The sequence below is a fragment of the Neolamprologus brichardi genome, chromosome 16 (genome assembly GCF_056152115.1).
Source record: "Neolamprologus brichardi isolate AB-2024 chromosome 16, ASM5615211v1, whole genome shotgun sequence".
In the NCBI taxonomy this organism is placed as follows: domain Eukaryota; kingdom Metazoa; phylum Chordata; class Actinopteri; order Cichliformes; family Cichlidae; genus Neolamprologus; species Neolamprologus brichardi.
Genome location: NC_142119.1, coordinates 21,777,138 through 21,792,942, shown reverse-complemented (window position 1 = coordinate 21,792,942; position 15,805 = coordinate 21,777,138). Strand labels below are relative to the sequence as shown.

At 41.3% G+C, this 15,805-nt stretch overlaps 1 protein-coding gene across 5 annotated transcripts in view; it reads left to right on the top strand.

The window, feature by feature from the left end:
• The window catches only part of gsk3ba (glycogen synthase kinase 3 beta, genome duplicate a), a 34,937-nt gene that overhangs the window by 6,547 nt on the left and 12,585 nt on the right, over positions 1-15,805 (top strand). For all 5 annotated transcript variants that reach the window (XM_035906644.2, XM_087830248.1, XM_006788344.3 and 2 more), the window contains 2 exons: positions 2,585-2,778; positions 10,834-10,917. In XM_035906644.2, coding sequence (XP_035762537.1) covers positions 2,585-2,778; positions 10,834-10,917 — 278 coding nt within the window. The remainder of the gene's footprint in view (positions 1-2,584; positions 2,779-10,833; positions 10,918-15,805) is intronic.

The window sequence follows — 15,805 nt, the reverse complement described above, 5'->3', positions numbered from 1 at the left end:
GCCAGGATGCTGCTGGTTGCTTCCTTTGTGGATGCCCCTTAAAAGTACTTCATTGCCCTCCACCAGAGAAAAATAAATGACAAAAAGCCAGAATAGAAGTGTTGCTTTTAGGCAACACTTTACAAACTTAATCATGTTACTTATCCCATAATAAGCTTCAAATAACTGCAAGTCCTTATTTATTATTCATGTCAGGAAAATTAAGATAATCCATAAGTCTGTAAGTTAAAAAGTTGTTTTTCTTCCCCCTTGATTTGATTTAGATGAACACAGATGAATTTATGACATTTGCTCATGTAGTTTTTCAGCAGCTTTGATAGAAATACAGGGTTACACGTTTTTATCAGCAGCAGCCGCACACGTGTCCTGTGACTGCTCAGCGGCAGTGTTGTTGTGCGCACGCGTTAGCCATATTCAGCCGTGGCCTGAACTAGTCTGCTGACCTGAATCGAATATTGATGCCGCTGGCTAAACGTCGCATTGCAACAACCGTCTCTGCTCTGTCACTTTGTAGATATGTAATACAGCATACGTACATGGAGTGATGCACTACGATTTATCTATTAACTAGTGTACTTGTTGCAGGCTGATAAGTTAACAATTCCCGCGCATGCTTGAAGATGTTTGTTGTTGCACTGATTTCTCTGTTATTGGTGCAAAATTCATGTTTGGTTATATTTAAAGAACTCTTTACATGTTATAGAAGTTTTTACCAAAAACTTTTGTGTTTGTTGGGAATATTTTATTATAGGGATGGACAGATTATTGGTTAAACCAATATTGGCCTTTTTTTTTACTGTAGAAATATTGGTAAAAATGATTGTTTATCAATGCCTGGATCCATTTTTTTGTCTCCCCAATGTTTTTTAGTTTTCTAAATGTTAAATGCCAAAGTGATTAAGAACTAAAATGCAGTTAAAGCTGTTAGGATTTTTTTTTTTATTGTAGTAAAGATTTGCTTGTTTTCCTGGTTTGTTTACTTATTAGAATAAATAGGTGCCCTTTGCTTTATAGGAAGTTACATTTCTTCTCACATGTGAACTGAAGGTAATTCCTAATTGTGTGCAATTGTAATAGTTTCTCTAGTCTGTGTGAAAAGTCCTGCTTCATGCGGCGTCCAGTTAGTCAGTCAAATCACATTTGATCGCTTGGTCATTCCTTCCTTACACCAGTGTGGGTTTCCAGTATGTGTTTGTGAGCAGGCACAGACTTTTCTCACGGTTTGAGGAAGTGCAGAGGCGTCATAGAAATGGCCCTGTTGGAATATCTGTAGGCAGAGTCATATTCCTCTCTCTGTCCACAGTCCTGGAAAGTGTATTTTTGTTGGTACAGAATCCATCTTTAGTTTCCCTTTCTAGACTTGGTCCTGGAGAGAGAAGCTGTCTCTTTTTCCTTTTTCATTTTTTGGTTTCTCAGACCCCTCCACTGTTTTCTCCCATTCCTTCCCTATTCTTTGATTGTAATTGCATCTTTGGTAATGGAGCCTCTCACTGGCCACACAGCAGCAGAATAAGGCTTCCAAACGCACATTAATAATTTTATGTCTGGATTGAGCTTGTGTGTGTGCCGGCGTCCGTGGGGGGACTATTTGCATCGAAATCAATGTTGGTGTTGGAAAATAAACTCAGCAAACCAGTGAAAGTAAGAAATAGGACTGATTAACCTCCACACCCTCGGTTATAGTTTGAGGTCAAATGTGATTTGTGGATTAGCAGTGCGGGGGTAATCAGCCCGAGGAAATTGTTGATTCAAAACACACATGCAGACAACCCATGACCTGGTAGTTTACTAGAAATCAGCATGACGTGCACACCCACTCAATATGGGTGGACGTAGCAGCCTTCCAGAGTCCATCCAACCAGTTGTGTTTGCTGCCTACCACTGTGAGAAATTTAGAGAAGAATGCGTTTGATATTTTTGACTTGTTTAGGCTCCTCCTCTGAAGTCTGGGTTAAGTTCAGACCTGCCCAGTCATCCTTTTTACTGCCAGCTAATGTAGAGTTTCCTCAATTTTACAGCTCTTTCCACTTGTGCTTCTTTTGTCTGTCTGAGGCTAAAGCTGATAGGCGTGACAGTAACATGGTTCAAATGTTCATCAGTAATACACGGTCCTAGCCTGCGTTGTATGACTTGTGAATCGAGGACCAATTTGACGCTTTGATGACCAAAGACAGCCTGCAGCAAAATTCAGAAACGGTGTCAGAGAACAAGTTCTCACAGTGTGACCCACATTTAAAAGCCAGTCCATCACAAATGAATCAATACACCAGTCAACTGTCGTTCTGAATAAAGTTCCGTTTGAAGATTTTTTTTTAATATTCTTTTAGTTTTTAAACGCTTAAAAGCACTGCTGCAGTGGTCACACAGTGGTCTGGTTTTCTGTGAAATATCTTTGGATTTTCAGACAGGGAGCTCTGAGACTCACCTGAAACTCTCAGGATCATGAGCATTTTTACTCTTGTTTCATGTATTTCAGTCAAAATGATTAGGAAAGAATATAATAAATGGGAAAATTAATGTTTTCCTCTAATCTACTCGGATCTGAACACTTGTGTGTTGCTTGTGTCTTTGTCTCGATCTGCAGGGGACAAAGATGGCAGCAAGGTAACGACAGTTGTGGCCACCCCAGGCCAAGGCCCCGACCGGCCACAGGAAGTCAGCTACACGGACACCAAGGTCATTGGCAATGGCTCTTTTGGCGTCGTCTACCAAGCTAAACTCTGCGACTCTGGAGAGCTGGTGGCCATCAAGAAGGTCCTGCAAGACAAGAGGTTTAAGGTAAAACTTGTTATGACTGAGAACAGCTGCAGGCATAATTGACGAGTGTGCATATAAACGCAAACTCAATGTTTACCCTCCAAATCACCCTTTTTTCCCTTTTCTTTCTTTTTTTTTTTTTTAAAACAAAAATCCATGCTATCAGAGTCGAGATGTGTGGCATTAATGAATGTTACGGGGTAACCGTGAAAGAGACATGAATGGAGTGATCTTTCACACGAACGGGGAGATCAGAGAAGCTGCGAAACAAAAGAAGAGCGGGAAAGTTTGTCATTCAACACATTCCTACTTTAAAGCGTGTCTTTTCTTCTTCTTGCAGAGAATGTGCGTGTTTGTGTAGTAGTGGAGCGGAGGTCTTTTCTCACACCGACAAACTCAAACACATAAATACTCAGTCTCCGTCAGCTTGCAAACGTCATGTTTCTTTCCAAGTAGAGCTCTGCTGGAAATCTCCTCCTGTGCTTTGAATAGATTTGACTGATGGCATGTTGTTCCTTCATTTGGGCAACATTGTCTTTGCTCCACTGGTTCATGGCCTCCGCTGAGTGTATATGGGTGGAAATAAGTGTCCCGAGGATCATGCGGATAGGATGTTTACATGAAACACACAAACTTGATAATAAGATGTATATAAGCAACATTAGCTGGGATTATTTTTGAGTGCTTAGGATAGCATATTTGGGTCTCTCGGACTGGTTAAGGGTTTGTCCTTGTTTCAGAAATCAGGATATGATGTTTATGTGGCAAAGACAAAATGGGATACTTCAAAAACTCATGTTCATATAAACAAACTCATTGTCCCTGCCACTAGACCTCAGAAAGCAACGCTTGCAGAAGAGCTGTTTAGAGTTTCATCAAGTTTAAAGGCTTTAAAAAATGAGCTTCCACAGTATTTTAAGTGTGTGATCAGGCTGGGGTTAAACTGGGTAACAGCTCAAAGTGTTAATCTTGCAGTTGGTTATTTTATACATGTGCATAATGTTTGTTAAATGGTTTAAATTCAAACCAGCGCTTCTTAACCTATTTCTGAGATGCTTCACTTAAAAAGCAGCCATAAACTCTAACACTGGGATCAAAGTTTTATTTATTAAAATATACATTACCAGGATACCATCAGTCAACTCGTGTTTGTTTCACTTTCACCAGATAAATGATATCTGTTAACTTAGCTGGACTCCACATTTTTACCCAGGTCACCTACACTGGTTCTCTTCCTCACCACTGAAGCCAGTGCAGTCTAATTAGGGATGTTATTTGATTTAGTGATACCAATACTATTATTGAGTCTGCTTAAAGGGCTTATTCTTTATCGATTCTCTAATTGATTGTTGATCAATTTTCTGAAAAAAGGAGGCCCATTCTTGTTTTCAGCAGCCAGTATAGCAACAAAATATAAAAATAGCTTATGTTAGACTCAGGTACTCAACATGCTAAAGGAAGTTATTAAGCTTGCAGGTGTGTGATTATGGTGTACTGGACAGTTTAGTAGTGGTTCTTAACTGGAACTTGGTTCTTGAAATGCAAACTTCAATTCAATTCCATTTTATTTATATAGCGCCAAATCACAACAACATGGGCTTCAAGGCGCTTTATTTTGTAAGGTAGACCCTACAATAATACATACAGAGAAAAACTCAACAATTATATGACCCCCTATGAGCAAGCACTTTGACAGTGGCAGTGGGAAGGAAAAACTCTCTTTTAAAAGGAAGAAACCTCCAGCAGAACCAGGCTCAGGGAGGAGCGGCCATCTGCCGTGATCGGTTGGGGTGAGAGAAGGAAAACAGGATAAAAGACATGCTGTGGAAGAGAGCCAGAGATTAATAACAAGTATGATTCAGTGGAGAGAGGTCTGTTAACACATAGTGAGTGAGAAAGGTGACTGAAGAAGAACTACTCAATGCATCATGGGAATCCCCCAGCAGTCTACACCTATTGCAGCATAACTAAAGGAAGAATCAAGGTCACCTGGTCCAGCCCTAACTATATGCTTTAGCAAAACGGAAAGTTTTAAACCTAATCTTAAAAGTAGAGATAGTGTCTGTCTCCTGAATCCAAACTGGAAGCTGGTTCCACAGAAGAGGGGCCTGAAAACTGAAGGCTCTCATTCTACTTTTAAATATAGTGCGAGAGCAACGTGCTCTAATAGGGTGATATGGTACTATAAGGTCATTAAAATAAGATGGGGCCTAATTATTTAAGACCTTGTATGTGAGGAGCAGGATTTTGAATTCAATTCTGGATTTAGCAGGGAGCCAGTGAAGGTAAGCCAATATAGGAGAAATATGCTCTCTATTTCCAGCCTTTTTTTGATTAACTGAAACCACTGTAAGCTACGGGAAATGCTGGTGAGTGGTTGCTACCTCCTTGGAATTGTCTTGGTTACAATAAAACAGCTTGTAGTTTGCAAGAGAGACGCGAACGTGTCCACAAACAGTGCCACTGCGTACAGACTGGTGGTGAAACTGTGAAAAGTACAATACAAATGGAAACAAAGTCACTTAGCCTTGAAAGTAGAAGGTACACCTTTATGAAACATGTCAGCAGTAAAGCTTAATTTAGACTTCTGCAGGAAATTTACGTCTTAACTTACATAGTAACTCCTTTTATCTCCACACTGCAACCTTTCACACCACTCGAGTGGTTGTGGTCGTCGACCCAGCGTGTAGTTACATTTCTCGGGAGGTGCCTGTCTGGCGTAGAGTTAAAATAGGATTCCGGTTATTGCATACGTTACAATGTCGATCTGACGCAGGAGTATAATTTACATGTTAGGCTTAAACTTGAACTTTGTGTTTGTGTCAATGCAAACTAAGGGTGACCATGGCTGCCTGCTAGCCACGCAAGGAGGATTTTTTTTGTTTTGTTTTGTTTTTTGGTGCAGCGCTGTCTTCGCAATCGACAACCCCTAGCGACAGCCAGCAACCTCCAGCAACTTGTCAGCCAGGTAGGGAATACACATTTTTCCCAGCAACTGAAGGTTACCAGGGGCTCACCAGCCAACCTCTAGAGTTGCTGCCATTCCAACCACAGCTGAAAGTCACACCTTAAAAAAACGAGTGCACTATTGTCGTGTGAGACTATATATTTGTCATGCACACAGACACTCAATACAGTAACAACTACCAGCTGAGTTGGGGTTGGTTTGAGTGGGCTATTCCAGCCTAAGCACAGCAATTACTTTGCAGCTCTGAATGGACTTAATTTCTAACCTCACAGGCAAAAATAAGAAGTTTTTGCGATGATTAAAGGAGATACATTTCAACTGTAAAATTACTGCAAAAAACGATTTATATCTTACATCTCTGACCTTGTGATGCTGTAAAGTTTGTGTACGTTCTACCCATAAGCTTTTATTTCACTGTGTGACAAGAGATGCTTTAATTGTAGACATTTGACTAGGGGAAGGGGGGGGGGAAAGCACATTTGTTACTAAAAATAGCAGTGGCTATGTCGTCAGACAATGGTTCCAGTAAACAATGGCTGCAAACCAGGGGAAGCAGTTCACATTTACATGCATTTAAAGTAAAACTGAAAATACAAAATGAAATGCTGGCATGAAGAAAAGAGGAATAAACAAACTAAAACTGTATTGACAATGATAAATGGTTAGGTTATGTGTCATACTACATACATGCCCTGTTATAAATAAATAAATGAGTAGTATGTCTAATGGGAATTAAGTCTGTTAATATTTGATTTAAGCTTGGAAGGCAGAGCTATTCCCTTCTCGCTCATCATTTTATGTTATTCCCAGGAGGAGAACGCTCACTGTTGTCTTGTAGACTCCCATCCCGCTACTCTTTTTCTTTTTACCCATAACTGTGAGAACTGATCACAAAGTTCAGTCAAATCTATTTGCCTGTAGCGTTTTCACCCAACTGGTTCAGCTAAATGCTTGAGCAACTCAAAACCCTGTTGGAGATTCAGCACAGTTTTTTTCTCTCCTCAGGATGTGCTAGTCCTTTGCTCTGTGAAGCCAGACAAGATGAATGATGTCACTTAATGGTGTAGGGGGTCGGACATCTGCCACCAAATTCGCGGCGCTCGTTGCGGACGCTCACACTGTCTTTTTGTGGCTCTGCGTGCCGGCCCCGGTGAAGTCACATCCTGCTCTTCCTGTTAGCCTGTGGTTAGCATGACGTGCTAGCAGGCCGCCTCCTCTTTTAAACAGCTCAGTGAAGCTCATGCTGGTTTGATTGTTCAGTTTCCTCTTTAGAGAAGACCCTCTGCCTCAGCTGGCTGCCGCTCTTTCCGCCTCGTCTTTCTCGCTGCTTCATCTGCACGTCCTCCTCATGAACAGCTTGTTAGGAAAAATGAAGCAAATGAGGGCTAAGACTCTTCACATGACTGTCAAGCATGCAGCGCGAACACACACACACACACACACATAAACACCTGCGTTCTATTTTCTTCTCCCCCACTTCAAAAGCCTTTTGTCCACACTTCTGCTTTTTTCCTGTCTGATTTAGTGCTCATCTGTGAAGTGAGCGTGGGTTGAGTAAACCATGCCAGTCAACATGTGTGAACGTTTTATTTTCTCTCACTGGCACACACACACACACACACACACACACACACACACACACACACACACACACACACACACACACACACACACACACACACACACACAACCAATTCAAGTCAAGTCGAACAGGGTAATCATGTGAAGAGGCTTCTGGTTTAACTGTGAGGCAGCTTTGGTGGGCTCGCAGTGTTCTTGTTGTCCATTATGGGATGGGTCCTTCTCCCTTCCCAACTGAGGGATCACATATCAGCCTATCGGAAAATGGATGCTCACATTAGACCTCGCTGTCACACAGACCGAGAGCACGCCTGATGGCAGATACTTGTAAATATTATTAACGAATAAAGAAAAATAACAAATCCTGTAAATACTCTGTAGCTGAAACCTGATCAATTTAACCCCGTAGGTTTTTTTTAAAATTCATAAGTGTCTGTTTGACAGTTTTGAGTAATACACTTAGAGAATCCCCTTTGTTCTTTTATTTTGGATGATTTACAGTTTGAGTGGGCTTGAGAGGGACCACAGGTCTATTTTAATTGCATTTGACTTATACATAAACAACATTTCTTCTCATTATTTATATTTAAACCACGTCAGATTGATCATTTTTTTCATTTTTTTGATTGTACAAGTACATTACAGTATTTATAATCAACTTATGTTCTCCCACAATGACAGCTCTGTATAATTCCCAAACACAATCCAAAATCTACATTGGTGCTGTAGGAAGCCATTTAAAACGACAAAACCAAGGAGCTGGTTGACTCATGGGAGATGGGAATAACTAGAGTAGGACAGGGCTCATGTTTGTATTGTTCTGTGGCTTTGCCGTTCTTAATCTTTTTGGGATGCGGTTTGGTTTTGGCAGCATTAGCTGCGCGAGGCGCTCAGGTGTAGTCCTTGCAGCCGCCTCAAATCAAGTCATTTTTCTCTCTTTCCTCTCGGTCTCTGCTGTCTGTGCCGCTCACACTCTGGGGGATGATAGGTCAGCAGGATGGACTGCAGTATAACTGGAGCTGGGTTGGGCTTTACTCAACAGCCTTTCCACTCCTCCTCCATATGCTACTGTCTCTCTCTCTGTCTCTCACACAGAGACACACCCTCGGACACTCCAGCACAAAAAAGACGAGGGCGTTGCCTGCGGCCGGTCTTTGACCCCATGTGCAGTGATGTCACTCGGTGATGTGGGGGGTTGTGTGTGTGTGTGTGTGTGTGTGGTTGTCGTGGCTGCGTAAAGGGTAAAAAAGCAGGGGGAAGACTGTGGGGATGATTTGCATCAGCTTAAGTGAATTAGACTGGGGGGTTGTCTACAGGAGGCTATTGAGCTACCAGATGCTCTGTTGTGCTGCTGTTGTTTAGGTGGAGAGGACCTAACCCTGCTAACATGGGTTTAAAGCCTTATAAAGACAAGGACAGCTGCAAGCATCATCCCGACCCACGTAAGGGACTTTTCATGAGTCACAGCTTCAGACAGACAGTTCAAACCACGCAGTGTTTTGTCAACCACGTTTATCCATATTTCTTTTTAAGAAAACCACTGATTTACAGGCAAAACTATGAGCTTAAAATCTTTTGGTTTGAGGAATTGGCATTTTATTTTGTGTTGTTGCATATAATGAACAAACTTACCCATTCTGCTATCTTACACTGAGCTGCAAAACCAGATGATGCCAGTCTGGAGGCTTTTAAAGGCTTTTGTAATGATCGTCTTGACTTGGACTTAAGGAGTTAAACAGTTATCAAAGCCACTGTTAAATAATACTATAAATTTCAGTTAATCATTAGATTAGTCAAAGAGGAAGATTAAATCTCTAGCTGCTGTTTTATATACTAAATAGTGATTTTAAGCCTCTTTATTACAGAAGAGCAAATAGAAGAACCTTCAGTAAGTAGTTGTGTATTCCTACATAATGTGTGTTTTTACTCACAATGATACTAGACAATTTGTGGATGGATAAGTTGCTTATTGATCACTCTCTGTTTAAAGTCCAAAGCTCACAAAGTAGTTTCTTTTGACATCACATGTGCATCCAATTTAAACAACACAAAGATGATTTGCGTGCGGTGCTTCTAAGCCAATCCTGAAACCTGTCTTTAGACAAGTTCAGACAGTGTATGGGGTTATCAGCAGCTCTGTGGTCAGCCACCTAACTGCACATCTTGCAAGTGGCTTTACATCCTTTTTCATCCAGAAACCCACAGCAGAGTCTCTGATGTTGAGTGGTTGACACTTGGTCTGGTAGCTTGTTAGTCAGCTGGACAGTCATGCAATTCCGTGCTTCCTTAATAACTTTGTCTGTGAATTAACTCTGTAACCAGTCTGGTTACAGGGGAATTAGACAGGAAGCTGCTGAGTTTCTTTGAGTGGAAATGTACATTTTTTTCATTAAAAGCATGCTGCATACTGATGTCATTGTGACTATATTTGCCATCTTTATGTCACCAAAGTCACAGCGCTTGGTTTCTGAATGTAATCATATTTTTCCCAGAAGCTGCTAGCCTTTATCAAATACAAAAAAAAGTGAATGTGGGTGGCAGTTCTTTTGTACATCTACAAGTGGACAGCTTCACTGAAAACCCACATCACAGCTATAGAATATGCTGCTCTAATAGGTTTCTAATTGAAAATATTAAAATGTACTCAGTGGGGTGCACGCGCCATTCAAATTGCAGGTACTCAGCTTTCTTCTCTGATCTCTGTGTTAGTTCTCTATATCCTTGCTACCCTCCATTTCTTTCTCGACACTGGGGCCACACAATGTTACACAATCACTTTAGTCAACACCGAGCGCTGTGGAAAAGAGGAGGAAGGAAAATGGAGAATGGGAACAAATGTGGACTATAATAGAGCTGTTAAAGCTTTTTGTAATGCTTGAATTCCTGCCCAACCTTGAGAAAATCCATACGCCTAACCTTTTTATGTATGGAAACACTGTATATGAATACAGATGGAGTGGTCTGACATTTTTTCTCGGCCTCTGGATTGTCTGACTACAGGGCCCAGAGCTTTACTCGAACCCTACTGAACATCTTTTTTTTTTTTTTTTTTTTGGACAACTCTTTTTCTGGGGCCATTTTCTGTAGTTGCTGGTGCTTTAAATGGGAATGGATGGCATGCAACCTTTTTTTTGTTTGCTTTCTTCCCCTCCCTGTGGAAGTGTTTGTCTTGGTAACACACTGACCTGTCACAGTGATGTTATTGTGAAACCAGTTGACTAACGGAATGCGTTTTCTGTCATAAGACAGTCAGAAGCAATATAAGGTTGATGGTTTATGTTAAACGTTTGGCTTGTCCAAACTGCACTCGTTGCTGTTGAACCCACTGAGGCTGACACGTAACGCTTCTGACATCTAGTTGGTTAAAAAAAGCTCAAAAGGAATTCTCCACAGTGTGCTAAAGGTTCAGTGGAAAGCTTTCATGATCTCCTGACCCTCTTTAGACCAACGGTGTTATGAAAGCTGTCTGAAGCATAAACATGAAGTATCTCTCACGCTTTTTCTGTTTTTTTTCTTCTTTTATTCAGAATCGTGAGCTGCAGATCATGAGGAAACTGGACCACTGCAACATAGTCCGCCTGCGCTACTTCTTCTATTCCAGTGGAGACAAGGTGAGTCGGCTCGGTGTACTTCTTCTAATTCTTCATCTGACCGTGGGAGGATGCATATTTAATTCTGCACAAATATACAGGAAAAAATATTAACAACCATCTGCTTAAATTGACTGTTCAGCATAATCTATTTTTTCCATCCTTGGAAAAGTATTGCTGCTTGTGGCTGAGGAAGCGTATTCAAGGACGAGTGAAGTAATGCATAAAGAAGTCCTTGCTTTGGTTTTCTTAAATAAGGTGGTAATTTATAGATTCCTCTTTTATGGGCCTTTTTAAGGTATCTTGGGGTCTTCTAAACAAAATAAAAGAAGATCTAAAATTCAATTTATTGACTCTGATTGCAGTAGCATAACACCAGCCTCTTCTACAGAGTGTATATACATATATAAACTAAATGTGCTCTGTGGACGCTGTACTTTCAGAAGCAGTTGAGCATTTTCTAGCTCAATCAACTTGTTGTGTGTTTAAAGGGACTGGACTTATAGCATCATTTATTTCACTGAGTCCCATTCACAGGTCATTTTGTTCTATTTTGGAATCTGTTGTTTTTCTGTTTTGTTTTTGTATTTTTTTTTTAATGTTTTCTCCTTGCCAGCTTAGCTGTAATAAATACAATAGTACATATCTTGACTGGAAAGTCCCTCTCTGTGCCCTGCTGTCGGTCTTCGCCGAACATCAGAGGTCCCCTGGAGACTACACGGCTGTGCTATGTCATTCAGCTAGCTTACAATGGGCAAAGGTCTGTGTGTCAAATATAGAACCACGTGGACTTGGCTCACATGCTGTCGGGACTATACCCATGACACGGCAGTTAGGAATGCTTTCCTGTTGCTCACCTAGCGACACCAAGGAAAGCTGTTAAGGTTTGAAGGGGAGTAGACGGTGAGATGGTCAGAGGGCATCGGCTAATTATAGATCCACTCGAGCTCTCCCTTTCGTGCCGTGCAACCTCCAAGCCTGTCCCAGGCTCTCGCCACACACTCACTGACCTCTGGGAATTGCCTCTAATTCTTGGTATACTGACACAACGCCCGCGGTGACATGTTACACAAATCACCTTACACGCTGCCAACTTCTTTTTTTGTATTGCACAAGTTTCATGTGACTGTACCATTGCATCCACCTTTACATCACTTTCTTGTATAAGTACCCCCCCCCCCCCCCCCCACACACACACACACACACACACACACACACACACACACACACACACACCCCTTCTCTTCGTCCTCTCCTCACCATGTCTAATTATGTTTTTGGTATGGGATTTTACCACCCAGAGAGCTGCTGAGAGGTAGTGAAGTAGCCAAAAGGCAATGTGAAAGGGATGGAGAGTTTCAGGCATGTTAATGGATTGATGGCAGATGGGTTTAAAATAAGTACGGGAAGAAAAAAGACAGACAAAGAGATGACATGAGAAGAGGTCAGGTGTGTAGGTGCCACTGGTGTCCTGAAATGAGGGTTCATGTTGGGTGCAGCTGTGAGACAGGCAGGGACTGTTGCTACAGTAGCTGTCAGCGTGTGCACAGGTAGTCTTATGTAAGTGCTGGCATGTGGCGTGCCTGATGCACACAGTGTGCTTTTGCTTTTACCCTTTAACCACTTGTATAATGCTGTGTTTAAACAGAAGGCCACCGGTCCAAACAGCGTAGGCAGGGAAGCAAATAGTCGCTTGACTTTTAACTATGAAATCGCTCAGAGGGTGCATGGAACGTACTCTGCTGACATGTAGCTGCCCTCTGCTGCATTTCTTCTTAAAATCACATATATTTACATACTGATTGCTTTCAGTAACATGAAAAAAATTAAGATAACATTCTTGGCAGCAGATTGACACTACAGGTTTTTTCTGTTGTAACAGACTTGAAGACAAAGTTCAGTTCATTTTCAGGTTACTGACTGAACGGTGATTAGAAATATGAGAGGCAGAGTTCAAAAACTAGCTAATTAATTGTTCATAGGTGACGAATCTGCATTAACATGAACTTGCACTCTCACTTGCAACTTCCACTGGCACATCTAACACTAGGACCACCTTTGGTCTTCAGAACTACCCTAATTCTCTGTGTCTTAGAATAAATAAGCCACTTGAAACATTCCTCACTGAGTTTTGTCCATGTTGACATGCTGTGGTGTTTTAACAATGCTCAGCTGGTACTAAGGGGCCCAAAGTGTGCCAAGAAAACACCCCCCTCATCTTTACACCATCATCAAGCCAAAACCACTGATAGCAAGCAGGATGGATCCACAGAAGAATCCACTGAGACCTCTCAACAGAAAGTGAGGAATCTTAGACCATCCGGTATTTTTTCCCCAATCTTCTGTTGTCCAGTTTTGTTGAGCCTTTGTCAACTGTAGCTTTAGTTTTCTGTTCTCAGCTGACATGAGCAGCTCCCAGCGTGCTCTTTTGCTGCTGTAGCCCATTTCCTTCCAGATTTAATGTGTTGTGCATTCAGAGACGCTCTTCTGCTTGTTTTATTTGAGTTACTGTTGCCTTCCTATGAACTTGAAGAAGTCTGGCCATTCTCCTCTGGCGAGGATCAGGATATTTTCGCCCAGAGAACTGCCGCTCACAGAATATTCTCTTTTTTTTTTTCCAGACCATTTTCTATAAACCCTAGAGATGGTTGTGTGGGAATATCCCAGTAGATCAGCAGTTTCTGAAAAACTCAGCCTGTCTGGCACCAACAACAACGCCACATTCAAAGACACTTAATCAGTTTTCTCCCCATTCTGATGCTCAGTTTGAGTTGGTGCCATATGACTGACTGATTAGATATTTGCATTAATAAGCAGTTGAAAAGGTGTAACTCTAAAAAGTGTAGGAGTTTATTGAGGACTATGAAATGCAGACATTTTGGTCTAGGCGTATGATTCTTGCTTGGGGTGCGAGATGTCCCGGGTTCAAATCCCGGACGAGCCCCCAATTATGCCCCCAATTAAACATAAGAATAGACTTGTACATTACAGTGGTGTAAAGAAATGGTAACTTAATGATAGAGCTGTGACTTTGGTTAATGTCATACATTAGTGTTGGAAATCACTTTGATCATGTCCAGTTAATTTAATGATGTGCAACAGATGCACTTTTCTAAGGTGGGCATTGTAACTTTCCTGACTTCAACAGTGTCTTAAAACTGACATCATTATGTGATTCAGACAGGATTCAGGAGGGATGTGTAACGATGATGAGTTTTGTTAACATGGAACTTATCTGTACCCACTTTAGACTTTAGTTAACACATCTTTTTTTATACTGCAGCTTGCAAAGTGAGCAAATCAAAGTACGCTGTGTCACATCCTATTAGATTTTGATTCATGTCGGAAAAACGTTTCCATGTTGGGGAAAATGTATTGTACGTAATTAATAAAGCTATTGTTGTGCCACGTGCGTAAGTGACGCTGATGGATGAATCCTGCTGCTCTGTGATGTTGCAGATATATAATAAACTCAGAGGAACGACTCCAGCACACACAAAGCCTAAAACTAAATTTCACCCCCTGTTATTGTTTTGTCAAAAACCTAAATCATATTTATTGCTCCCACTGAGTTTTGTTAATCTGTTATACTGAATGATGCTGAATTGGAGGCCCTAATATTTGGTGTCCACTATTTCTTCTCCACATTTATAATCAGTCTGGGTGATTAAGAATGTAAACCTGACTAGTTGTTGGAGGCATACATTCTTCTTCTTCTTGTGATTCTTGTTGAGGGCATTCCTCACATCAGTCTTTCCTTTTTCTTTTTTTGTGGGCTCAGAAACTGGCGACCAGAGAAACCACAGTCTAGTGCGTGCCTCTCCATTAATACTGCAACGAGTTACTTCAAATATGAAGCAGACGCTTTCAGATGCTGTCTGATAAGCAGAAAGACGTGCACGTAACAAACAGATTTAAGTGACGTGAATGACTCAACAACCTTGCGTGCTTGGTGAATTAGCTGGAAAGGAAAAGGGAACTGCACTGGTTTTTTGTGGCATTTGTTGCTGGTGCCTTTAAAGGACTTTTAACAACTGATTTTTAGAAAAGACAAAATAAAAAATGTGTATTTTCTGTATGAGAAATAAATCTACATCAAGTTTTCAGTTCTTTATTATGTTAGATTGTGTTGCGCTTGGATGGTGCATATTTTTAAATGAAGTGCAGTGAACTTATGAACTGATGGGTTGACAATGAGCCTGTGTGGCTATTTATGAGTTCAGCTGAAGGATGGTTATGTAAACATACAAAACAAATAGGCCCAGGGGCACCTCTTCTGCCTCCGGTGGTTGATCCGGCTGTGGATAACATACAATTGTAGCTTTCTGCTTTTTTCAGTTTTTTTTTTTTTTTTTTTTGAGCTATTAAATCAGTGATTCCGGATTTTAATAGAGACACTGTTGTTGAATAGCATTGCATCTAGATAATGAATCTGGTAGAGCTGCCACTGGATTTCCCAGGAGCCAGTGAGAGACAGGTGAGAGTTTATGGCTGTGGCTGACATATCTGGCATTGCTCTTGCACATATTAAAGACTTATTCTTAGATTCGTAGTGCCATGTTGCAGTCTTCATTAGCGTGGGCCAAAATAAGGACTCGAGCTCCGTCTGTGCCGCTGTCTGCCTTCCTTGATTTCACAGACTCATTTGCGCTCACAGTTGTGTAATTTCCTCCCGTAATATGCATTTAAATATGCCTCATAATGTCAACACAGAAGCACAAACACACATGCTAATAAAAGCTTTGCTTGTGAAGACTGACATGCAAACTGTGCATTACATACTGAAGACTGCTAAGCTTACTGACAGATAGCGTAGCCAGTTTTTCTCACCAAATTAGAGGCTGGGTTGCTTAGCTGGGAGTGAACAAGGAGCCAATCGGATCCTGCCTGGTTAACCTCCGGGAACAAG